The 27,778-nt window shown below is 49.4% G+C and overlaps 1 protein-coding gene across 2 annotated transcripts in view; it reads left to right on the forward strand.

The window, feature by feature from the left end:
* ATRX (ATRX chromatin remodeler) overlaps nt 1-27,778 on the forward strand; it is a 1,501,634-nt gene that overhangs the window by 204,851 nt on the left and 1,269,005 nt on the right. For both annotated transcript variants that reach the window (XM_085608236.1, XM_085608237.1), the window contains exon 6: nt 13,020-13,133. In XM_085608236.1, the coding sequence (XP_085464362.1) occupies nt 13,020-13,133 (114 nt within the window). The remainder of the gene's footprint in view (nt 1-13,019; nt 13,134-27,778) is intronic.

Genomic DNA, 27,778 nt, shown 5'->3' on the forward strand with positions numbered 1-27,778 from the left:
TTTAAAACTAAAGTGGGAAAAGTTGCCTTGTGGGAACTATTGCCCCATTGGCTAGTGAGACCTCCCCTCACACAGACTGGAAGATGGCATGAATGTGGCACCCAAGACACAATCCTCAGATCACTACTGGACAGGAAAGAGGACAGAAGGACAGCCTGTAGGAAGCGGACACTGTCTATACCATACCAAAACAAGCATTTACAATGCAATGGTCTCGGCATTGTTAAAGTTAGAGCTATTGGCATTGCTCATGACATTATTTTTGTTTTTGTTTTTCAAACATTTAAAGAAATGGCATTGTTATTTACAATGTCAATAGCTTAATCCCTCTCAAATGTGAGACCTATTGCATTTGCACCCACAGACAGAGCCACACACACAAAGCCACCCACACACACACAGAGCCACCCACACAGAGTCACTCACATAGAGCAACCCACACACAAATGGAGCCACCCACAGAGCCACCTACACACACACACAGTTACCCACACACAGACAGAGCCACCACGCATATAGCCACCTACAAAAAAGCCACCCACAGAGCCACAGACACACACAGCCAGACACACACACAGAGCCTCCCTCCCACACACAGAGCCTCCCACACACAGAGCCTCCCACACACACACACAGAGCCAGCCAGACACACACACCGAGCCAGCCACACACACAGAGCCACCCACACACAGCCACCCACACACAGCCACCCACACACAGCCACCCACACACAGCCACCCACACACACACACACTTCAATGAAAGCCAGCTACGATTTCTAATACAGCATTATTTAAATAATTATTATTGGCTCCGTTACGGAGCTCTCAACACAAACTAAATTGTTGCTGATAAAGATCAGGAATTTAGTTGCTGACTCACCTGGGCATCCTCCAAAATAAATTGACGCCGGGACCCCGAGGGTCTCACTTAACCCAGACAGGAGCGTAGGGTGCGGGGGGGGGGGGAGGAAGAGTCCAGGAGAAGGGAGGGGCTGAGAGTTGATCTTTTAGCGCAGCCCACCGGACACAGCCTGATTACCCCATAGTAATCGGAAACGGGGCAGTAAAGTATGTATATACACGCGTTTGCCTGGGAATCATTCGAAGAGTTTTTAGGACGATGGGTCAACATAAGTGAAAAACAACAAATACCAACATGAATGGGGATTGGAAGTTTGATAAGATAATAAACTTGTAATCGAAAGTAATCAAATGCAGGAGCTCCAAGTTACGGCATACAAACGTACACACATATTCCGGCATGCACACGCGCCCCTCGATCTAACACTTACGGTGTGAGCATTTCACAGAGTCCCGGCTCGCGCTGTGGAGTTCAGTCTACCCGCCGTCATGGGGTTCAGGTGCGAAAGGTGATACGTCACAATGAGAAGTGGGTTTGGGTGAGGCGATGGCTCGTGGCCCGGCCCGCTCTGGGAATGTCTGCAGCTGCACGAGCGCTGTAAGAGCCAGGGCCGGAGCGGGGCATGTGAGGGATGGGCACTGCGGGCCGAGCTCGTCCCTTGGCAGCAGCCTCACCCCCTGCCCAGCGCTTGGCCTTTAGTGCCGCCACATTTCGTGTATCGAGGATGCCAGTGTTCCAGGTTCTAGTAAACTTCCCCAGTCAATTAAATTCAGCATTAAGCGCGGGGGGTGGGGCTGGTTAAATGCGTCCCGGTCAGTGCTTTAAATGGTACTGAGCACCGGCCGCTTTTTATTTTGATTGTGAGAGTACCGGCAGTTGTCAAGAGTTTGGACAAACAAACACCTCACCAGGGTTGGACCGTAACTCGGAAGAGCTGTGCAGTGCGGGAAGGAGGTGTGAAATCCACTCATGCAGGCAAGGGCTGGCCTTTCGCACAGGCGGGGGGGGGGATCATGCCCATGGCGCCCGATCTGCGAAGCTTCCCCTCATCTTGTTGGTGCCGGAATACAGGGTGTAGTCGAGTGACGCGGAGATGTTATTTGTGGCACCAGCGTCTATCTATTGAACTCTTCCTCCTCAAGCACGTCCTCAACTTGAAGCCATGTGTGCTGTGCAGTTTTTTTACGAACATTTCTCTCCAAGATTAAGTGGCGTAATGTACAATGAGTTAGATGGCTGCAAGTCCCGTCAATCAATTTAAGGTGAGGGAGCAACGCCGGGACACCACCGCCTTTCTCCGAGGCAGAGAAGAACTGCCTCGGAGAAACGCAGCCTCGGTTTCGGATTCGGGGGCGTGTTTCTTTTTCTCTCCTCTTGCCATTGGCTGGAGGAGAGAAAAACACGCCCTGCGAAAAGCAACGAAAAAACACGCCCCCCGATCCGAAAAGGACGGGGCTTCAACGGAGTGACTGGACCTCTTCTCCAGTGGCTGGCCAGCATTTAAGAGGCCAGCCAATGGAGAACAGGAGAGAAGAGGGGCGGGTGCAAGCCCCTCTTCTCAAAGTCACTCAAAGTCATTAAATCTCGGAGCGAGACTGCGCAAGCGCAGCCTTCGCAGCCGAGACCTAAAAAGGGTATAGTGTGCACAGAGTCCAGTGAGTCCCCAAAGGTATGGCAGAGGTTGAAGTAGATAATACCTTACTCTCAATTTAGTGGTACCTGGGCTGACCAATTAGGCTTATCAGAGGGTAGTGTGACTGCAATAAGGAAGACTCTTGCTGTACCTGGTCTTGCTGTTCTGCAAGTCATCTTTGTTGTCTGTGCTTCATCCAGAACCTTCAACAGACCTGTGGGCATCAAGGACACCTGAAGTAATCTCCCTTGGAGTGAAGGAGTCACTCCCCTGCATCTGCAGGTATTGTAGTGAAGCTGACCGGTCTGCTGCTCCTGACGTCCCACTGACTCGGAAATGCTCAGCAACACAGGTGGTGGTTATGCAACTTCCCCTCTGCAATTTTTCGGCCAGTATCCCTCGTTGGAATGGCTGGGACCAAACCCCTGTGCATTGCGTCTACTTGCCGTTGCCAAGGCTGCTTGGCTCTGCACTCCAGAGATCTTCAGGCTACAAGAAGCTCCAGCATCTTTTTCCAGCTAAGTACAGCATTTTCACCGCATCCTCTGCACCATGGGCCCTCCTCCTTGATGAGATGCTCGAGGTCCTCTTGCGACTTCTGTGCCTTCGGCCTGTGGGTCCTCTGCTACAGTGGGCTCTCTTGCTTGTTTGGGGCCTGCTCTGACTCTCCTGCTTGTGGTGATTCCCTTGGACCTTGCTGGTCCCAATGTTGCTCCTTCCTCACAACGTCTTTTGCAGCTGCCAAGGCTTGTTGGTGCTTACGCCGGACTCCGACCCTCTGGTTCTTGACTTCCGAAGTGGGACAGCTCATGCACGGCTCCTGGCCTTACTCAGCGTCACCTGGTCTTAACAGCTGCAGCGACAAGGTCACCGTCAACTCTGCTGAGCTGCCCGTCATTGGTGGTAATTACTTTTCTGTACCTCCTGGTCACCTCCTAGTGGCATAGACACTGCCCCCTCTTTTTACCTGTTCTTCTGTTCCAGATTACACCGGAGTCTTGCACAGTCTTATTCAGCGTTGTCACTTTTCACCTATGCACCCGGCTTCCCTGGTGTTGGTATCTTGGTTCCTGGGGTATCCACGGGTGAGGTGACTCTCCAACCTTTTGTCTTCTACTGGGTTTCTTCAGGGTCCACTAGGAAGGGTCCTTTTTGCCCAAAACTGCAACCGCAACTTTCCAGTTGACTTCTTTTGGGCGCGCAGCTGTGTTCCCACTCTGCACACTGCCTCCGAGGGGTTCCTGGGTACTTACCTTGGATGGTTCCTTGTGTCCCCAGCTCCTCTGAGTTTCCTGGTCCAAGTCTCGACTTCGGTCGCAGTTTGCATTCCACTTTTAAAGTATATGGTTTAGTCTCCCCCTGGAGACCACTGTATTTTGTGCTACTTAACTAATTTGCAATTGGAGTGCTATTGTATATTTGTGTTTATATCTCCGGGTAGGAGATATGCCAATGTGTGTGTGTAAAAAATGCACATATTTTTATCTATAGACTGTGTGGTTCTTTTTCGTTTAACATACACTACATGATTAGTTTAACTCCTTCAAAATAAGCCTAAAGGCTGCTCTCCACAGCTACCACTTTGAGAGCTTTTACAGGTTATCAAAGACCACTATAATAACCATAAGGGTTGCATGGATTAGTGCAAGGTGCTTCACTTAAATAAGTGTGCACCATATACTAAGCCGGCCTTCTACACAATGAGGCTGCTGTAACCGGAAGACCAGGTGACCAGTGGCGAAGGGTCAAGCACTGGACTCCCTACTACAGTGTGGGAGCTTGAGTCTTGATGCCAGAGACTATCCCTGATGCTTGTGGATATCAGTTGGTCGGCAGGAACACCCAGTATCCCTTCGGCATCCTGAGCATCATTACCACTTCCTGGCTGGACCATGGCGAAAGAGAAAAGTGCACTGAGGACTCTAAGACTGCTGGACTTATCAGGTGTAGGAAGCTGGCTTTGTATATGGTATACCACTAGGTGTCCAGAGATTCCCCAGAAGTGTACAGTGCTCAATGTAAACCCAAAGTGCTCCATCAGTGATAGTGGGGGTGAGCAGCCTTAGGCTCAACACAGGAGTGTAATACATTTATTGCACAACATTGACCAGTAAAGGATACACGACTCAAAAAGGAGATCTACACCAATTTTATAAAAAGCTTTGTTTAAGTTCTATTTTAAGACTAAGATCTTTGCAATAAGGTAAGTACGTTTTGCAGGTAAAGTAATTAAGACTTTAAAAGTCGACACTTCATGCAATTTTTTAACAGTTCAGTGTTATCCTATGGAGGAAAAGAGTAATGCAGTTATACGGGTAAGTACACAACTTACAGTTCCAGTCTTTGGGACCAAAGGTCAGCAAGAGGCAAGGGTCAGGTGAGTTCCAAAACTTCACCATCAGCCGCACTGGGGTGGCTGGGTACAGAGGTCAAAATCTGAGTTTGGCCCATTGCGTTTCAATGGCGACTGGGGTTGCTGAAAGTCCAGCTTGCAGGTAGGTAATTTGGTTGCCGTGCCAAGCTTTGGGGGTTAGAGGAAGCACTTTAGGGGTGGAGTTGGCAGAAGTGGGCACATCTCCTATGCTTCTTAAGTGTGCCCGCTGTTTTTTCTACCGAAAGTGGGGGTGTAAACCGGGGGCCGCAATCTGCTGCTAGCAGCAGAGGCTGGGGGTTGGATTACAAAGACGGAAGGCCTTTGAAGCTTCCCTCTCGAGCTCTGTGCCCATCCTTGAGAAAGAGGTGTGATGCCTCTGCCCTGGATGTGCATGGTTTCTGGTCCCAGAGAGCCGGGGCTCTCGACCCAGGGGTGCAGAAATATGTCTGGTGGTGGCAGGCTGTCTAAAGCCAGTCTAGGACCATTCCAGGGATGGTAGGTTTTCAGGGGTACCTCTGAGGTGCCCTCTGAGTACGTTTAAAAAAATGCCACACTTGGAGGAGTAGTAGAGGAGTAGTATGGTACCGAACACTCCTGGGTTCTGAGAAGCCATCATGGTGCTGGGGAACTAGAGTTGTCAAGTTTCCAGCCCGTGTACTCTGTGGCTTCCCTGGCACTTACAATACCTAAGAATGGACTTAAATATTGTAAGGGCATACATGCTCTTGCAGATATGCCCACACCTGTGGTATAGTGCACCCTGACTTAGGGCTGGAATTCCTGCAGAGGGGTGACTTATCTATATCTTAGGGAGTGCTAGTTGGCATGACACACAGGCAGTGTGCCATGTCGACATTGTTGTTTTGTCTTCACCAGGCCATGCATGCTGCAGTGGCAGTTTGCATGGACTAGGTGAGGGGGCCCTAAGGGGACCCTTTTTAGTCCCAGTGCCCTAGGTACCCAAGTTCAATTTCCTAGGGAATTGCAGGGGTCCTAAAGGGTGAGTTGTGAAACAGTTTTAGGGAAAGAATGCTGGTACTGGGAACATGGACAGCAGGGACCCGGTACTCTACAGTCAAAGCTGAATCAAAAGCCAGGCAAAAAGTGGGAGGTCTTGCAACAGAGCCCCATTGTGTCACACAAGGTGACAGGCTCACTGTGCCTTGCCCCCGACCAGTCACCGCCTGTCCAAGTAAAGAAAAGTAGCCTTTCAAGCCAGCTGGCATTTGATTTTACAGATCTCATTTTAGTTGATAGACTGGTTGTTGTACAGGCATGAAGTCGATCAGTATAATTACAGTAGTAGCCTGCATAACATTGGTCTCTATATTCTGCCTAAAAACAAGGGGATTGCATTCTTGTTTTCTGTCATCTTATTACTTCACTCTACCATTGCACTGCAGTAATAACATACAGACATACATACAAAAGTAACCTCTATTTATACACACATTTATTGTTTCCCTAACCAGTCCCCTACCGTTAATATAATTTAAGTTTTCCTTGATTCATTGGAAATGCAAGTAGGAGATCTAGGGTGCAATTGGGAACTGAATTAAGGTGCATCTATAAGATGCTCTTTTCTGGCATGAATTAGTGGGAACTCCCTAGGTGGTTATCTCTTTGAGCTACTCAACAAGCCATTAGTTTTCCTGATTAGCAATTTGGTGCTAAGATTTGTGAATATTACTGGACAGACCTACAAATAAGTAAAACTGACTAGTTCTTAACCATTACAGTATTTGGTTAATTCATTATCTGCCCTTACCAGCATTCACTTTGGCCATGTTTTTCGCACAGAGCCTGTTTTTGATTTGAGCTTGAATATCAGTTTTGGTCAGGCATTTCATATAGTGGCGGCAGGCTCTAGCCCTCGGCCCAATCATCACCAGCATAATGCCTGTTGCTCTGTTCTAATAGCTTTTGTTGGTTTGTTAAGCTCCCAAGGGTTGCTATTGATAGGAATCTATTGAGTTAAGAGTACAAAGTATTAACCATTCATTTTTACACTAATAACGTTTAAGCCATTTTTGTGATCAGCATATTTGAGTTTGAGAAATTCTGATGTTCGAGGCATATGAGCTGCAGATTACACACTGTGCATAGATCGCCATCTGGTGTTGGGCCCGGATGTTTGCAGTTGTTTTTCCTCTTGGAAAGTCTTTGGAAGTCACCAGGTCTGTGACTCCTCCTTTGGATCGTATTGCGCATGGGCTTCGGCTCCATCCTCAGATTGTTTTTTCCGCCATCGGGCTCGGATGTAATCTTCGCGCTCCGGTTCCGAACAGTTTCCAGTTCTCCAATCGACGCGCAATCCTACCCCCTTTTCGCGTTGTTTTCGATCGCGATTTCCACACTCGACGCGGCTCTCATCGATTCAGATATTTGATTCCGGTCATCAACGACGGCCTTCGGGCCTACACAAGCTCCGGTCCTGGCTAATGGAAAGTACTCCATTTAAAAAGTGCCCTCGGTGTGGGTCCAAATTCCCCCACACCGATCTCCACGAGGTATGCAACCTCTGCCTCTCCCCTGAACACGAGGCTCGAGACTGTCCGGCGTGCAAATCCTTCTGGTCCAAGAAAACCATTCGAGACCGAAGAGCAAGAAGAACAATGGCACGCTCGTCAACATCGATACCAGACGACCTCTTCGGAGAAGGCGTCGATGCTCCAGAAGGACAGCACACCGACGAGGGCCTTGTCAGCGCCTCAGAGGCCGACGAATCGGATGTCGAGGACATCACTCCGGCACAGAGGGTCGTGAGTACAGACATCCACCCCAACCCCACACCCTCCATAACACCCAAAAAGGCTTCGGTCACACCTTCGCCCCCGGGCATAGGCACGACCAAGAACATTGCTTCCCACACCGCACCTTCGGGACCGGTAAAGAAGCCTATCAAGCCTTCAGGCGGCTCGGGCTCGAGCCAGCCAACCGTCGGTGTCGAGAAACATTCCTCCGCACCGACGCCAAAAAAGAAAATGGCCTTCTCCTCGGCACCGAGCTCCACACCGAAGCACTCTGCACCGAAAGCAAGCACCAGCTCCTCGGTGCCGACACCATCCCCGGAGCCGAGCAAAAAACATAAGGCCACCGACACCCATATCTCGAAGCCGAAAAGCATCTCGGAGCCGAGTGACCAACCAACCCTTCCAAAGCCGCATGGTTCCAAACAGACTAGTGCAGACTCTAAAACAAAAAAGCCTCCGGCCCCGATACCTTCGGCACCGACGGACAGGCCACTCTCTGAAGAATTCTTTAAGCCTGATCCATTGCAAAAAACACTGGTCAAGGATCCTAGGACTGGACATTTGATGCTCAGCATAAAAGAGACCGCTAGACAAACCTGCTCCAGCTACATCTCCAAAAAGGAAAGACTTCGCTACCTCCCCTTTGAGGATACCTTCACCTACTCCTCCCCCTCCTCCACCTCCACCTCCCACTCCTGCACCTCCTCCTTCTCCTCCACCTCCTCCTTCTCCTCCACCTCCTCCTTCTCCTCCACCTCCTCCTTCTCCTCCCCACCTCCTTCTCCTCCCACACCTCATCATTCCCCCACTCCCTATCCGGATGATGACAATGATGATGTCTATGATGACATAGGGGACGAGCCCCATGACCAATCTACAGGGGACCGACTCCTACAGGCTCCCCAGATCCATGGGATGACTATACCATTCCTGACATCCCTAACGTCCCGCAGGATGATCTCTACCCTTCACAACCATCCCCACCAGAAGACTCACTGGGGTTCAACCACCTATCCAGAGGGCTGCCCACTACCACGGTGTGGATCTCCATACTGACCCCGTGGAGGAGGACTTCCTCCTTGACACTTTCGACACAACACACAGGGCCACCTCCATCCTGCCTATGCTCAAGGGAGTAGTCAAGCATGCACCGGAGGTATTTAAAGATCCAGTCAGGGCCAGGGTTATCAACCCTCGCATAGTCAAAAAATATAAGGCCGCCCCTACAGATCCCGCCTACATCAGAGGGCCAGCACCACTAGATTCCCTGGTAGTGTCTACAGCAAGAAAGCGGGCAAACTCCCAAGCATCAGGCGAGACACCACCACCTGATAAAGAATCCAAACTCTTGGACGCATCGGGCAAGCGCACTGCATCCCAGGCTGCCAACTTATGGCGCATTGCAAATACACAAGCGCTTCTGGCAAGATATGACAGGGCACATTATGACGAACTAGAAGCCATAATGCAACACCTCCCTGACAAATAGAAAAATAGAGCCAATGAGTTAATTTAGGAGGGCAAAACCATCACTAATACCTCCATCCGCTGTGCCCTAGATGCAGCTGACACCGCCTCTAGGACAATTAACACAAGCGTCCTCCTCCGTCGCCATGCCTGGCTAAGGATTTCAGGTTTCAAACCAGAGGTCCAAGCTGCCATCCTGAACCACCCCTTTGACCAGGAACATCTGTTCGGCCCAAAAGTAGATGAGGCCCTAGAAAAAATGAAGAAGGACACATATACGGCGAAGTCTATGGGAGCCTTACAATCACACCCTCCCAGGTGTTCCTTTCGCCGCTCTTCCTTTCGAAGCACATCCAGAGGCTACTCCTCTGACACTGCTTCCACTTCATATAAAGCCCCTGCCCAATCCACCTTTACAAGGGGTTACCAAAGAGGCGGCTATAGGGGCAACAATAATAAAGGCCGAGGCAAGACAAACACCTCCCGCTCTGCCTCCACCCCTACACAATGACTTCCCTCCACTCCCCCCAGACCATCCCACTCCGGTCAGGGGAAGACTGCACAATTTCCTTCCTGTCTGGACCAACATCACCTCAGACAAATGGGTAACACAAATAATTCGGTCAGGCTACTGCCTCGAACTAACATCTACCCCCCAAACATTCCACCCAAACAACGCCCAATGTCACAGCAACATTTAACACTACTAACGCAGGAGGTAATCTCCCTCCTACAAAAGAGGGCAATAGAACTAGTTCCTACCAACCAACAAAATATGGGAGTTTACTCCCTATATTTTCTCATACCAAAAAGGGACGACACTCCAAGGCCCATCCTAGACCTCAGACCCCTAAACCAATATATACACTCAGACCATTTTCACATGGTCACACTTCAGCAGGTACTTCCACTACTCTCCCAAAACGACTTCCTGGCCACTTTGGACCTCAAAGACTCCTATTTCCACATTCCTGTTCACAACGCTCACAGGAAGTTTCTCAGATTTGTAGTGGACGGACAACGCTATCAATTCAAAGTGCTCCCATTCGGAGTCACCACAGCACCGCGAGTATTTACCAAATGCCTGGCAGTAGTGGCGGCACACGATGACAACACATCCACATCTTCCCATACCTAGACGACTGGCTAATAAAAGCCAGCTCATAAAACCAGTGTGTATAACACACGCACGCCACTATCCAGCTACTTCACAGCTACTTCACAAACTGGGCTTCACAGTAAACCACGCAAAGTCCCATCTGCAACAGTCCCACGTAAAACAGTACCTCGGTGCCACCATAGACACCTCAAAAGTGCTAGCCTACCCCAGTCCGGCCAGGATAGCAAGCATCCAGGCTCTAAGCGCCAAATTTCAGCCACAACACTCTCTTCCAGCTCGAGTGTTCATGCAACTAATAGGAATGATGGCCTCTTGCATATTCATAGTACCTCACGCAAGACTCCAGATGCGTCCTCTCCAAGAGTGCTTAGCGCGCCAATGGAACCAGGCCCAGGGTCAATTGACGGATCTGGTGTTGGTAGACGGTCGTGCCCATCGCTCTCTGCAGTGGTGGACCACCAAAAACCTTTCCAAAGGGCGACCGTTCCTGTACCCGGTTCCTCAGATAGTACTCACAGCGCACGCATCGCTCTCCGGCTGGAGAGCTCACCTACTACATCACACCATGCAGGGCAGGTGGACACCTCAACAAAAGTTACTCCACATCAACCATCTGGAGTTACTAGCCATATTCTTAGCCCTAAAATCCTTTCAAACACAGATCTCAGGCAAGGCAGTCTTTGTCCGCACAGACAACATGACAGCCATGTACTATATACAAAAACAGGAGGCACACACACTCCACAGCTCTCAGCTAGCACAGAGCATATGGAGATGGGCCATACCCCAAAAAATCTTTCTCCTGGCCCAACATGTCCCAGGAGTCCAAAACACTGTGGCCGATCTACTAAGCAGACAAACACAACAGATTCACGAGTGGGAACTTCATCCACAAGTTTTTCACCTGTACTTTCAAGTGTGGGGGCATCCACAGATAGACCTTTTCGCCACCCACGAAAACACCAAATGCCCAAGCTTCACTGCCAGGTATCCACACCCATTGTCCAAAGGCAAAGCGATGTGGATGAACTGATCCGGCAAATTTGCGTACGCTTTTCCGCCTCTCCCACTCATTCCACTAGTGGTGCGCAAACTACAACATTCCTTCACACTAATCCTAGTAGCTCCGACTTGGGCCAGACAACCATGGTACACCACACTGCTGGAAATATCCGTAGCACCGCACCAAAAGTTACACCTCTCTCCACGCCTCTTAACCCAGAACCATGGAGAGATCAGGCACCCGGACCCAGCTAAGCTCACCCTTGCGATTTGCCTCCTGAAATCTTAGAATTCGGTTACCTAAAACTCCCTCCCGACTGTATGAACGTCATTAGGGAAGCTAGACGACCTACCACTAGCTATGCAGCCAAGTGGAAACTATTTGTAATCTATTGCCACAACAATAGCTTGAATCCCCTAGATGTGTCAATTCAACACATTAAAGGCTATTTACTACACCTACAAAGATGCAATCTAGCCTACATGTCTATTCGACTGCACCTTTCAGCCATAGCAGCTTACCTACAAAATAGGCAACATCTATCGCTCTTTAGAGTACCTGCCATAAAAGCATTCATGGAAGGTCTCAAAAGAAATTAATTCCCCCAAGAGTGCCCCCCCCCTCCCCTGTGTGGAACCTAAACATCGTTCTCATCATGGTAATGGGGCCTCCCTTTGAACCTCTACACAAATGTGAACTTCAATTCCTAACATGGAAAACCGCCTTACTTGTAGCCATCACTTCCCACAGGAAGGTCAGTGAAATACAAGCACTTACCATTCAAGAACCTTTTCTCCAAATGCACCATAACAAGGTTGTTCTCCGTACTAACCCAAATTCTTCCCTAAAGTCATTTTTCCTTTTCACCTAAACCAATCTGCGGAACTGCCAGTATTCTTCTCGCAACCACAGACCGCTGCGGAAAGAGCTCTCCACACATTAGATGTCAAACAAGCCTTACTCTACTACATCGAGAGAACACAACCTTTTCGCAAGACCAAACAACTGTTTGTCTCTTTCTCCCCACCGCACAAAGGCAACTCCATCTCCAAATCGGGGATAGCTAGGTGGATTGTCAAATGCATTCAGATTTGCTACCACAAAGCAAACGCTATCCGTCCCCCCTAAAGCCCACTCTGCAAGCAAAGTAGGGGCTTCCATGGCTTTTTTAGGGAACATCCCTTTAGATGATATCTGCAGAGCAGCTACATGGTCAACACCGCACACTTTCACTAAACACTATTGTGTAGTGTGCAAACGAAGCAAAAAGCTAGTGTGGGCCAGGCTGTACTCAAGACATTGTTTCAAACCACTGCAACAGCTACTGGTGGTCGCCGCTAAGGATGGGTACTGCTATATAATCTATGCACAGTGTGTAATCTGCAGCTCATATGCCTCAAACGGCAAATGCTACTTACCAGTATGCATCTGTTCTTGGCATGTAGAACTGCAGATCTACACACGCCCACCCGCCTCCTTTATTTGTTCCAGTTTATCTTATTGAGATACAACACACATGGGCATCTTCACTGTTATCACTACGCTCCATCTTTCCCTGCTGGCGAAAAACAATCTGAGGATGGAGCCGGAACCCATGCGCAATACGATCCAAAGGAGGAGTCACAGACCTCGCGACTTCCAAAGACTTTCCAAGAGGAAAACCAACTGCAAACATCCAGGCCCTACACCAGATGGCGATCTATGCACAGTGTAGATCTGCAGCTCTACATGCCAAGAACAGATGCATACTGGTAAGTAGCATTTGCCTTTTCTTAGCGAGACTGATATGTTTTAAATTCTTGCAGGTACTGTGGTGGTCCAGCCGGAGCCAGTGCTGAACGAAGATAAGGATGATTTCAAAGGGCCGGAATTTCGAAGTAGAACTAAAATTAAAATGGAAATCCCCAAAAAACGAGGAGGTAAATGGTGAAAAATGCTCTTAACATTATGCACGAACAAGAAGGCTAGCTACTAGGAAAGTTTACAAATCTAAGATTGAAATGCTTTTTTGTTTGGGACTTTCAGTACCAAGTAGTCAAACGGCAGTATTTTTGGGCAGTACTGTGTTTTTCCACTGGCCTCTTGGGGTCTTATGTATTACTTGAATTCTGTTAGATAAGTAATTGTGGTCAGGTGCTGGAGACTCTAGAGGTTAGCCAAGTCGAGCAGCCAGTACTTGGACTATGAGATAGAGGTAGAAAGTGTACAGGAAACAGGATGTCTAGTTAGAGCAAATACTTGTATGATAAATTAATCTTTATTTGCATTTGGGTATAATATGGCAGCTAATAATACAATTAAACAGTAGGTATTTGGCTTTTTCAAACTACTTTAAGAACCCTAACAGATCTATAACATTTAAAACTCTGGGTGGTATTTGTTTATTCCATGGGGCGCTATGGTCTTTTATACAAAAGAGGCAAACTTTAGGTCATTGGCTGCCTTTGAAAGTGCACTGGATTTCAGTTAATTAAGTTCATGCCAGTCACATGTACTTGCTTGGAGAAAAAAATATATCTAGTTGGATATATATTACCGTTACCTTCTTTCTAGACCAAAGTGCAGATTGGGACAACCTGTTGGGTTTTACCTGATTTCGTTGAGTTTGCCACACAAAGTCCATTAAAATGTAAATCAATTAAAGCTCACAAACTAAATTGAGCATTAATGACTTTCTAATTTGGGGTTTTGCAGTGTGAATCTTTTCTTGATTGACATGCTGTGCATTATTCTGCAACCTAGTGGTTGGGTCTGAAATTGACAGTTAATTTATTTTTTGTGTTTGGGCATCATTGACCTTTTGCTACTATTTCCCTCCTTGAACAATGTAAGATCTATGCCCTGGAAACCCTTTGATGTGATCGCCAGCTTCTAATTCTTTAGTCTGTTGCTGGGTCTAGAAGCACAGCCAAGGGCTCGGGAGAGAGAAAATTTCCATAAAAAATAAAGGACACAGATGATTATGGTGATTACAGCCTAACTACAGATGGATGTCGAAAGAAAGCAAAAGTCAAGCGAAAAAGACACCGGAAAGGGCCAAGTAAACATAAAATGGCTTTTTGAACAAATAATATACTTTGACCATGTGGTTTGGGCAAAGTGAGGGGTACGAAGCATAATCCCTTTAAATTTTGCCCCAACGGCCACATATGCACAAATTGTAGGCCACTACCTTTACACAGATCCGAGGGGTGTGCTGCATTTGCAGAAATTAAACCCAAGTCCCTCAAGTCAAGAGTAAAGCAGAGGTAGGCGCACTATGCCATGGCTTTGTCCCAGCAGAAGCAGTACTCTCAGGACACCATTATGAAGATACTGAGATATCCCAAGGGGAAGGACCTGACGTTAAGTAGTTTGTAGAGGAGCAAAGGACGAGAACGTTCAAGAAGATGCCATAAGACATTGACATAAAGAAACTCTAGGTAAACTATCCAGGGTGCACAGTGACTGAGCCAAAGAACTTTGAGTCGAAAAACACTAAACCAATCTCGATGCCTAAACCTTTGACGCCAGAAGGCTGGCAAACGTCAGGAGACCTCTGCAGGAGGATGTTAAGGACTTCCATTATGAAGACTAGGAAGGTGTACCTTGACAAGGGAATGCAGGAATTCATGGTGGAACCCATAACGGTGACTGAGGTTCGAGGGGTGATTAAGGTGCTTCGGAGCTCCTCCGCCCCGGGCCTCGATGGATTCTCCGGGGATTTTTACAAGGCCTTTTCTGATCTGCTGGCGCCCAAGCTCATCGAGGTGTACGCGGAGGCCTTGGAGCGGGAGACCCTCCCGCCTACCCTTAGTGAGGCAGTCATAGTTCTGCTCCCAAAGCCGATCAAAGACCCGGCGTTGTGTGGGTCATATAGGCCCCTCTCCCTCTTAAACATCGATTTATAAGATCCTTGCCAAAATAGTGGCCAACAGACTTTCCCAATTGATGGAATTTATTATAGCGCCCGCGCAATCGGGCTTTGTTCCCAGTCGTTCGACGTCATTGAATTTGCGGACGCTATTCACAGTATTACATAGAATCAATCCGGCCACACCCGCGGCAGCGATCCTCCTCGACACCGAAAAAGCTTTCGATTCCTTAGAATGGCCTTTCTTTCTTTCTGTAATGCATCGAATGGGCATGCCAGCGGGCTTCCTCGCCACCACGCGGCTCCTCTATAGTCGTCCCACGGCACGCCTGCGTATTAATGGTACACTGTCCCGCCCATTCACTCTGACTCGCGGCACGCGACAGGGCTGTCCGCTATCACCACTGTTGTTCATACTGGCCATGGACCCCTTAATCCGGCACTTCCAGGAACGACATCTCCACAGGGGTCTCCCGTTCCGGACGGGTCCCCTGTTGGCCTCCCTCTATGCGGACGACACCATACTGTATGTCAGAGAGCCACAGGTTAACCTTGCTCCCCTGATACGGGAGATCCTTCGCTTCGGTGGCCATTCGGGGTTGGGCATAAACTAGCATAAGTCTATAATTTTCCCGTTGACTAGCGGCACCTCCCCTTGGCAGTGTGAGTTCCCGTTGGAGTGGTGCTCTGACTCGGTACGGTATTTGGGCATACATATACACCTGAGCACGGACGAAATTATTCGCCTCAACTATGGCCGCACGCTTGCAAAACTTGAGACACAGGTGGACGGGTGGCTGCGGCTTCTGCTCTCCATGTCCGCCAGAATAGCCATTATAAAAATGATCGTACTCCCCAAATTTTTGTATCTTTTTAATAACATCCCCATTCCCCTCACCCGGGCCTTTTTCGCCACCCTACGGTCCCACTTGATTAGACTGGTCTGGGGCGGGAAACACCCCCGGATCCGTTGGAGGACTCTCACGCTCCCGCATGATAGGGGCGGCTTCGGAGTACCGGATCTGTATTTATACTATCTGGTCGCTCAGTGTGCACACGCCTATGCCTGGTACCAGCTTGACGCACGGATCCCATTTCTTCGTCCGGAGGCGGACTTTGTTCTCCCGGGTCGCTTGTCGGCGGTATTGCCCAAGGGTGTCCCTAGGAGTCCAGTGGATATTCAAACGGTATCCACCACCAGCTGGGCCTGGAATAGACTTTCGCGCTACTTACACCAGCCTATCCTTTATTCCTCTTCGCTCCCGCTTCCCAACCCAGGTTTGTTACCGGGCACGGGAGAGAAACTTGTGCAACGTACTTTAACGAAGTTTAACCTCACCAAGATTGGGGATTTATACCCCGGGGGACACATATTCTCGGTATCGGAAGAGGCACGATTCAGCGAGGCTACATTCATGGACAAATTCATCCTTAACCGCTTTATTGTGCGGCTAGGTCGGAAATTAAGGGATTCCCCCTCGAGCCGGCTTCCTTTGAACCCCTCACTATCCTCATTGACAAAGATACAGGGGCCCACATTATTTCTAAACTGTACAAGACGTGTGCTGCACTGGTTCCTTGTGCGGATGACCAGTTGCGGGCGGCGTGGGAGGCGGACTTGGGTAGGCCTATTACGGACGAACAATGGGCCGCTTGCTGTAAGGTCACTAGCACGATATCGCTTAATAGTCGTCATAAACTCCTGCACTATAAGTTTCTTCGCCGCTGCTATATGACCCCTGATAGACTCCATTCCATTGACTCCTCGCGGCCTCACATATGCTGGAAATGCGCTGCACCTCATGCTGACTTTGCACACATGACCTGGACATGTCCGAGGTTGCAATCATTCTGGACACAGGTGCACAAGATCCTTGAAGAGATGTTGGGGCTTGCGCTGGTTCCCACGCCTGAGGTCGCGTTGCTGGGCTACACGGTAAATTTCCCCAAGAATGTTCGGAGGCGTGCGTCTCTGGGCCTGCTGCTAGCCAAGCGGGAAATTGCTAAGCGCTGGGGGGATAGAACAGCTCCCACGGCTAGGACGTGGCTTACTGCCATGGCTTTCTGCAGCACGAACAGCGAGATTTACTCCAGTCTCCTCCCCACCGTGGCACGGCCCAAGGACATCTGGGGCCCATATAAAACATATATCGCAAACCTGCCGAGCTCCTCCCAATCGCACTCCAGTTCGGGGATAGTACCCACGGGGGTTGGATAGGCTATACAGCAGCGGAGTTACGCATTCGGGGGGGTCGTGGGGTGGGTGTAGCGCTGTGGTCATCCCCACTTCGGGTCTTGAGTTGTGAGTTGCGCATGACTTGGCTAGTGCAAATACGAAGGTCGAGGGTTGGGTTGGGGTGGCATGGGGGAGCGCATGGTGGGTCCTTGTTCTAAGATATTCCTGTTTGGGTTTGGGCGGGTGGGACTGATGTGATGGTTGATGGGGACCTGATGCCCGGAGCCTTGCTTATGTGTGATCTATGGTCTAGGGGGCGGGTTTGTCGTAATGTATCTCTCCACTGGCTATATATTGAACACACAGCCGAGATCTCTGTATTGTTTTGTTTTTCAAGCATAAATAAAGCTTTAAAAAAAAAAAGACTAGGAAGATGTAGAAATAGGTGATCCCCTCATCTGCCAACTCCGCCCCTAAGGTGTAGGAGGCGAGTTGAAGCACATCTTGCAGCACCTGCTATCTTGAAGATTGGGGGAGGTGGGAGGGGGTGGGGAACGACTATGCCCTCTCCCACAGAAGGGTGGCATATTTGAGGGTATAGACACCCCAGGTAAGGTCGCCATTGGCCATACCTGTCATTCCCTTAAAATGCCCCTAAATCTAGTATTTAGTGTGCTCCCCCATACCCTGAAACTAGTGCCTGGCAACCTAAAAAGAACGAATCAGACTCTGTGCAGCGAAGCCTGAAGACCCCTACTTACTTTTCTCCAGCCCTACCGGCCTGTCTCCACCTGCAAAGATCCTGCAAAAGATGACGCCTGTCCTTCAGCCGCGACCTTTAGAATCCGAAGAAGACTGCCTGATCTTTGATATAGAGCATGTAGACCACAACTCCTGAGCACTTTGGACCTGTCCCCAAGAAATTTACATAAAGGACTCTGGTGCCCTCCAGAACCCAGAGTCCTGTTCACTCTGCACCGGATGCCTCTGGCCCATGACCAGGCAGCCCACCAATCCCGAACAGGTACCCCAGCGATCCTGATCTCATGTCCAGCATTGGCTGACCCCTCCTGGATTCCACGACGACGACTGCAATCTGAATCCAGAGGCTCCCCGACCATGACCGGCAAGAAAAACCCAACATCAAAGGACACCCCTGCACCCAAAGCCCCTGGGCCTTGGGGAGATCGACCAACGATGTGCCTGCGACCCACAGCATCTCTTTACCTGTGCTGTCATTGGTGACCTTCGTGCTGCCTGTTTGTCCAATCGAGTTTCTCTATTGAAAAGCATTGGGTGCCTGACGTGGTCTTTGCACCCTGCACCCGGCAGCCCCTGTGCCGTTGGGGCTGTCATTACAGCTCTTCTGTCCGGTTTGCAAAAGCACGGCAGGCTCGGGGACGAAGGTCTTCGGTGTGTGGCCACCACTTGGAGAGGGAAGTTGGGGGTTGGTTAGGCACAGTCGGTTGGGCCACCCAAGGCCATGGGGCGTCTAGTTCAGGGGGGCCTTTTAGGGTTGGAACTTCTTACCAGCTCCTAGTCGCAGTTGGAGGCACCTTCTGGTTTGGGGCTGCAGGTGTCTGCTGGAGGCTTGAGGCAGGTCAGGGGTCTCAGGATCTCGGGGAGACCTCCTCTTGGTGTTGGGCCACTCGAACTCGAGCTGTGGGTGTCGGGTGCAGAATGGTGCAGACTCGTGGATCCTTGCTGAGCTGGAGTCTGATGATGAACAAATCCGGTGTTCACAGGAGACCGTGTCTTTGGAATGGAAGGCAGGCAGGTCCTCCGGGTTTCTTGAGGTTGCTAGCTGCAGGACACACCGGGATTTCGCTGGAGCAGGTTCGAGGTGGGGCCAGACCAGTAGGGCTGGGGCCAAATCAGTGGGCATCCTCGTGGTTCGCTTCGGCACGGCTGGTCGGTGGTATTTCTTTTCTTCTTCAGGTTTCTTGGCTCTGGAAGCAAGGTTCAGGAGTGCCACTAAATATTAGAATTAGGGGAGTTACATGTAGGTAAAAGGTTAGGTTGGGACCAATATGTCCCTTCCCTGAGGTTGGTACGTCCCCTATTATGCCACCCTCCAGGAGGGGGCGGAGAGAGGGGGGCCTAAGCCTTTCCCTGGTTGGTTGGGTCCCCCACCTGCTGGATGGCGGGGACAGAGTTGTGCTTCACCTAGCCTCCCCACCTGAGGGGGGGAGTTGGCAGAGGTGGGCACACCTCTCTTCCTCATTTGTTTTTCCCGCTGGTTCTCACGCCCAAGGTGGGGGTCAGAACCAGTGGGGACCAGTTGCTGAAAGCAGCCAGTGGACTGGGGTAGCTCACAAAGGTGGCAAGCCTTTGAAAGTGGGGGCAACCATGCAGAAAGAGGGCACTTTATCACGACTGTGTTTTGATAAAAACTGGTTTACTCACCTTTTATTCAGGAAATGTCCCAGTGTGATATCTAGGCATTTCACACTGAGTAAAAAATGCCATCTAAAAAGTAATCAGAAGTAATTACAACTATATTTGCACAATTTTACAATCCTGTAAGAAAATTCATTATTCATCCAGCTTGCTTATGAACCATCTGTCTTGAAAGTACAACCATATTTAGCCTTCAAATTAATTTCATATTTCACTAGATTAATCGCCACTAGTCATTTATGGGATCCGGAGTAATGTGTTACTCGCCAAAAAGGTGCTGTGAGAAAGTGGCTCTGTATATACTGTTCCCTAATAGGTATAGGGTGTACAGAGTCCACTGTCCCCCAGGGGCTGATAGAGGTTAAAGTTAGGTATGACCTTACTCTCTAAAGTGGTAGCTTGGTCGAGCAGTAAGGCAGTACCAGAGGACAGTGTAAAGCACTTGTTGTACACACTCAGTCAGCAAATGGTCTCACACACTCAATAACTGAACTCTAGGCCAATGGTTTATATATATAAAATATATGCTTGTTTTATTTTTAGAACCACACAGGGAATAAAAATATACTTTCTCAGAATGAGAGGTTGAATATAAATAATTTTGTAATAAGCAATGGATTTTTGTAAATAGTCACAGTTGGTTGCAATAAACAATCCTATTTCCTAAACATAACAATGCTTTGAGCTCAATGGTAAATTCAGGTTATTTGTAATAAATTACTTTTCAGATTACTTTTGGAATTCCAGGTCTGGTTCCTAAATCCAGCCCTGGGACAATATTCAGAATCAAGTGGTGAAAGTCGACTTAATTACTGTACTGATTTCTAAATAATACTTAGCTATTTCAAAAGTTGACACTTAGAAAATATTTCAAAGAAAACATTCAATGGATCTCTATGGCAAGAAATTCAAGTTGCAGGTAGAGTACTTTATCGTTACTTTTGTAATCCAGGTCTGGGTCCCTAGACTCAGCACTGGGGTCTTTATCAGAAACAGGTAAGTAATTACATTTGCAGAAATTGTACGATTTTAAAAGAATATTTCAAGATTGCAGAAATCAACACTTAAAAGAAATTTCACAGAAAAGCAGTCAATGGTTTCCTATGGAAGAAAAAGGAGTTAAAGGTAAGTGTAGTTGTGGGTACTTTTCAGAGTCAGTGCCGGGCACCAAGATCCAGCACTGGGAGCTCACCTAAGAGCAGGTGAGTAAATTCGTTTTTGGTACTCGGCTGATTTTTGGTGAATATTTTGAGTTTTGAAAAGTTCACACTTAGAAGAATTTCCAAGAAAAAGCCAGCCAATGTTACCCTATGAGAAAAATGAAGATCGCGGTTTAAGGGTAAGTTCTCGACTGGCGGAGTTGAAGTTCTGGGCATAGACTCAGGGGTCTCCCAGTGTCAGGTAGGTACAGTCAGTTCACCCTCAGCGGTTTCAGGACGGCCGGGTGCAGTGAGAGTTAGGCCCAATGTTATCCTATGAGGAATAGGGGGGCCTGGTTTGGTGGCTGCTGACTAGCAGGCCACGCGGCTGTGGGAGCTGGGCTCCTGGTCACTCACTCAGGGCAAGTGGGGAAGTAGGCTAGTGTAGAGATTGCACTGCCAGGGCCACTCGGGCGGCTGGGTGCAGGGTGCTTTTGAGCCGTCGGGCGCTCAATGGAAATCAATGGGAATGTTCCGGTTAGGAAAAAGGCTGCAAGCTCGGGGACGAGGATGCTTCAGGTGCCACCACCACTTCGAGAGGTAAGTTGGGTAGTTGTAGGTTAGGTGGGTACCCCGGGATTGGGCACAGGGGGCCGCAGGGCGCCGGGTGCAGGGGTGCCTTTTGATGTCGGAAATCTTACCCTCTTGTTGATCGCGGTTGGGGTGGCACTCTGTTCTGAGGCTGCAGGCTTCTTCCGGAATGTCGAGGGGGGTCCTTGGGTGCCGGACTCGGGGTCACAGTCGCCGTGGGGTCGTCTTCAGGGTCTTTGTCCACTCCGGCACTGGCCAGGCTTGGCTGGTGCAGAGTGTGCTGGGTTCGCGGTTCTGGGCTGCTGCCAGGGGTTAGAAATAGGTTTCTGAGTAGAGCCTCTACTCCTGGGAGTCCCAGGGGCTTAGAGCCAAAAGGTAGCCAGGTCCTCCGGGGTTTGGTGAGGTTGCTGGCCACTAGAGATGCCGCGCTGGTGCAGGTCCGGGAGTCGACAGGCCGGTAGGGCTGGGGCCAAAGCAGTTGGTGTCTTCTTCCCTTTTTAGCAGTTGCAGGGCAGGTCTTTGTTCTTCTTGCTCTTCTTGTAGTTTTTCGAATCTGGAATCTGGGGAAGGAAGGTTCAGGGTGCCCCTAAATACTAGATTTAGGGGCGTTACAGGTAGGTGAAGGCCAGGGACCAATGGGTCCTTGTCCTGGGGTGGGTACACCCCCTATCCTGCCTCTCTCCTGGGGGAGGGGGGCAGTAGCCTAATCCTGATAGGGTAGGGCCCCCCATCTTCAAGATGGCGAGAGCCCGGAGATGTGCTTCACCTCGCCACCCCCACCTGAGGGGTGGGGTGGGCAGGCTGGCACATCCCCTGTCCTTGTATGGGGTTTCCGGCCAAGCTTCCCGCCAGAGTGGGGGGTTGCAGTGGCCTGGGGAAACTCCAAGAGGCGGCATGCCTTTGAAGCTTCCCTTTGCTCATCCTGGGGGAGGAGATTTATCACCTCACCCAGGGTGCTTAGTACATTAAATCCCACACTGGCATCAGTGTGGGTTTAATGTGCTGAGAAGTTCAATACCAAACTTCCCAGTCTTTAGTGTTGCCATTATGGTGCTGTGGAGCTCGTGTTTGACGAGCTCTCAGCACCATGTACTCTTAAATGGCAGAACTGCACTTACAGTGCCCAGGAATGGACCCGGGTACTGTAGGGGCACATGGCTCCTGCTTCTGTGCCCACACCATATGCGTAAGGCACCCAGCTAGAGGGGTGACTGATATATGCCTTGGCAGTGTAGGTGATGGGCATGGCACACAGAGATGTGTGCCATGTCGACTCTTTGTTTTGTCCTGCACCCAGACACTCAGCCTGCAAAGGCAGTGTGTGTGTGTAAGGGTACAGGGCCTCTAAGGGTGGCACAACGAGTGCTGCAGCCCCTAGAGGCCTTCCCTGGCCACAAGGCCCTGGGTACCTAGGGTACCATTTACCAGGGGCTGACATGTGGCTAGGGTTTGCCAATTTGGAGTTGGTGTGTTTGAAGGAAGGAACATAGGCCCGGGGCACCTGATTGGCAGGAGTACAGGGTACACTTAATCAAAGTACATTCAGCAATTTAGCAAAAAGTGGGGGCATACCATGCAAGAAAGATGGCACTTTCTCACAGGTGCTTCAACACCTCATCGGTGCTTGCAAGCACTACATAAATGCAAACTTTTTTCTCCCCTCTATCCCTCCGCTATCCTTCTGAATCCAAATAACTGACTAACATATCCACCACTCAAATTACTTTTATATTTCACTATACTAATTTACCAGAAATCCTTTATGGGTTCCGGAGTAGTGTGCTATTCGCCGAAAAAGCACTTTGACGCCTCATCAGAGGTAGTAAGTGCTATAAATGCAATTATAATACAATTATATTTACCTGTACCATATCCTGCCTGATTCTATAAATAAAATACAACAAAGAAATGTCTTTGATACAATTGGTCGGAGTTCAGTCTTTGAGTTTGTGACAAAATTTCTTGCCTGAGTGTCTACAATAAATGTCTAACACTACGCTTTCAGTTGAGGGGGTTGGGATGCACACCTTATAATCAATGATTTGCAAAGTTTTTCAAAGTATTCCAAGAATGCGTGCAGACTGGTAAAGTGGCATGCCCAAATGCCAATGGAAAAACAACAATTAATAGAGATGGGGCAACCTCTTGCCCCCAACCAGACGCACAGCTGAACGCCTCCTTCTTTGGCGCATATGTACCCATTGAGTTCATCCATGTAATCATTTGAATCTATATTCATCATCTTTTAACCTTCATTTTCTTTTTGCGATTTGAATCCACTTTTGGAAAATACTGCCTATTTTCAGGTTCTAATATTCAAACTGTGCCCATCCAGGCCTCTTGAAAGAATACGAATGATGCAAAGTTAATCACCAGCAGTGTTTTATTAAAATCCCAATGCATTTCGGGCTGCGAAGCGCCCTTCATCAGGGGTCACTATGAATGATAATAAAAATAATTGCCAATTAATAATCTAAACACAGGTACACATTTTACATTATCTAAAGACACAAGCCAAAACTTTTTTGATTAAACACAGTTTCAAATTAACATTGCAACTCGATATTTTACACCAATGCAATCTTTTGTTAGCACTCCTATCCCTGTTATATTGTTTGCTTAATGAGCCAATATCTCCACTAAACAATGTCACTTGGTTTTTACCTTCCTTCGTTTGTAAATATCACTTCATTCCCAAACTACCCTCATTCCTGTTTATCTTTCTTGATGCTTTCCTCACTACACTCCCACCTGTTTCTTCTGAAACATTAAGGTCACCATCTGTTTTTTTTAAACATCAACAATAAACCTTTACAGTACTCCGTTTCTCATCGTTAATGTCTCTCTGTTTTCAACCCCAACCCACTGATTCCAGCACCTCGCCTGCCGGCCTGGGCAAAACCAAAACCAAAACTTCGATCACCCCACCTTCGGGCCCGGTGTCGAAGCACCCAAAGTCTCATGGCAGCTCGGGATCGAGCCAGCCGACACCCGGTGCCGAAAAACAGCATCCGGCACCGAAGACTGCAAAATCCAGCTCGACTCCGAAACCACCGGTGCCGAAGCCTGGACACTCGGTGCCGACCAAACACAAACACAAATCTGTCGGCACCGACGCTCCGGCGCCGAAACATCATTCGACGCCGAAACACCCGGAGACCTCAAAAAAGCATGGCGCACACAGACCATCGAAACCCCCGGTTCCGAAATCACCGGTGCCGACAGACGACTCGACACCGTTGGCTCTGTTTACACCAGACCCTTTACAAAAGACTTTGTCCAAAGATCCAAAGACTGGGCTTTTGACTTTAACTACCAAGAAAAGACGCCTTGATGCTCCGGCTCCTCCTCCTCCACCCAAAAGGAAGGACTCTGCTACTTCTCCCCTCAGAGTGCCCTCCCCACCACCGCCTCCCCTACCCACACCTCCTCCACCGCCTCCACCTCACAGGTCTCCGCCACCTTTACCTCACTACGATCCGGCCCCATCCCCAGATCCAGATGATGGGGATCCGGACAATTACCCGGCGGACCCCCCAATGGATCCCACTCCACCAGGGACCCCAGATCCATGGGAGGATTACAATAACCCTGATATACCCAATGTACCTCAGGACGACCTATACCCATCAAGGCCGTCTCCTCCAGAGGACTCCTTAGGGTTTCATCATTTAGTGCAGAGAGCAGCACACTACCATGGGGTGGACATGCACAGTGAACCAGTAGAAGAAGACTTCCTACTGGATACATTTGATATACAAGACAAATCTACTTCCATTTTACCCATGCTTAAGGGTGTCACCAAGCACGCTACAGAGGTGTTCAAAGACCCTGTCAGAGCCAGAATACTGAACCCTAGAATAGAGAAGAAGTACAAGGCGGCACCCACAGACCCTGCTTACATCAAGGGCCCTGCTCCCCTAGATTCCCTAGTTGTCTCCACAGCTAGAAAGCGGGCTAACTCCCAATCCTCAGGAGATGCCTCACCGCCAGACAAAGAATCTAAACTTCTGGACGCGTCTGGTAAACGCACCGCCTCCCAAGCTGCAAACATGTGGCGCATTGCAAACACACAAGCACTGCTTGCGCGATATGATAGAGCACACTATGACGAACTAGAGGCTCTTATGCAGCACCTTCCAGAAAAATACAAGCACAAGGCTCATGACCTTATACAGGAGGGTAAACTAATCACAAACACCTCCATTAAGTGTGCCCTCGATGCAGCCGACACTGCTTCTAGGGCCATAAATACCAGTGTCCTGCTTCGCCGCCACGCCTGGCTCAGGATCTCAGGGTTCAAACCAGAAGTCCAGGCATCCATACTCAATCACCCCTTTGACCAGGAAACACTCTTTGGGCCAAAGGTAGACGAAGCGCTCGAAAAGATGAAGAAAGACACAGACACAGCAAAGTCTATGGGGGCACTCCAAACACAAGCCTCCAAACGTTCCTTTCGACGCTCGTCCTTTCGTGGCACAGGTAGAGGCTCCTCCACCGATAACGCCTCTTCCTCCTACAAGTCCCCTCCTCAAAATACCTTTTCAAAGGGCAATCAGAGAGGTGGTTACAGGGGTAACAACAATAAGGGCAGGGGCAAAACCAACAACACCCGTTCTGCCACCCCCCCCGCACAATGACTCCCCTCCGCTCCCCCCAGACCATTCCACTCCGGTCGGGGGCAGACTACAAAACTTTATCCACGTATGGGAGTCCATAACATCGGACAAATGGGTGACCCAAATTATTCGGTCAGGGTACTGTCTAGAGCTAACATCTACCCCACCCAATATCCCACCAAGGCACCGTCCAATGTCTCAAGAACATTCCACACTGCTCAAACAAGAGGTACTTTCACTCCTGCAAAAACATGCTATAGAGCAGGTCCCCGTCAACCAACGAAATCTAGGGGTCTACTCTCTATATTTCTTAATACCAAAGAGAGACGAGACCCTCAGACCCATTCTGGACCTCCGGCCTCTAAATGCCTACATACACTCAGACCATTTTCACATGGTCACTCTACAACAAGTCCTCCCACTCCTCTGCCAGGGAGACTTTCTCACAACCTTGGATCTGAAAGACGCATACTTTCACATTCCAATACACCCCTCTCACAGGAAATACCTCAGGTTCGTGGTGGACGGGCAACATTACCAATTCACGGTTCTCCCCTTCGGGGTCACCACCGCACCACGGGTGTTTACCAAATGCCTAGCAGTAGTAGCAGCACACCTCAGACGTCAACATATTCACGTCTTCCCTTACCTAGACGACTGGCTAATAAAAGCCGCGTCCTACGACCAATGTGTGCAGCATACAAACAGCACCATCCAACTGCTCCACCAGCTAGGCTTCACGGTGAACTACCAAAAGTCCCACCTCATACCATCTCACACAAAGCAATACCTCGGGGCCACTATAGACACCTCCAAGGGTATTGCCTATCCAAACTCAGCCAGAATCACAAGCATTCAAGCCTTACGCAAAACATTCCTTCCTCAGCACTCTCTTCCAGCAAGAGTGTTTATGAAGCTCATAGGAATGATGGCGTCTTGCATTTTCATAGTGCCCCATGCAAGACTCCACATGCGTCCACTTCAAGAGTGCCTAGCACAACAGTGGAACCAGGCCCAGGGTCAGCTGACGGATCTGGTGTTGGTGGACGGCCGCACACATCACTCTCTGCAGTGGTGGAACACCACAAACCTTTCCAAAGGGCGGCCGTTCCTGGACCCGGTTCCTCAAGTGACTCTAACAGCGGACGCATCGCTCTCCGGCTGGGGAGCGCACCTTCTACACCTCACCATGCAAGGTCTATGGACGCCACAGCAAAAATCGCTCCACATCAACCATCTGGAGCTCTTGGCGATCTTTCTAGCCCTAAAATCTTTCCAAAAACAGATTTCGGGCAAAGCAGTCCTCATTCGCACAGACAATATGACTGCAATGTATTATATCCAAAAACAGGGGGGGACACACTCTCCCCAGCTCTCCCGCTTAGCCCAGAGCATATGGAGATGGGCAATTCCTCAAAACATCTTTCTCCTGGCACAGCACGTTCCAGGCGTACAAAACACCATGGCAGATCTGCTCAGCAGACAAACGCAACAAATACACGAATGGGAACTGCATCCACAAGTTCTTCACCCATTCTTCCAACAGTGGGGGCATCCTCAGATAGACCTCTTCGCCACCCACGAAAACAAAAAATGCCCAAGCTTCGCCGCCAGATACCCACACCCATTGTCCAAGGGCAATGCGATATGGATGAACTGGTCAGGCAGATTTGCATACGCCTTTCCACCTCTCCCACTAATTCCATTAGTGGTCAGGAAGCTACAACAGCACTCACTCACACTCATTCTGGTAGCTCCGACGTGGGCCAGGCAGCCGTGGTACACC

The sequence above is a fragment of the Triturus cristatus genome, chromosome 5_2, assembly GCF_964204655.1.
Source record: "Triturus cristatus chromosome 5_2, aTriCri1.1, whole genome shotgun sequence".
In the NCBI taxonomy this organism is placed as follows: domain Eukaryota; kingdom Metazoa; phylum Chordata; class Amphibia; order Caudata; family Salamandridae; genus Triturus; species Triturus cristatus.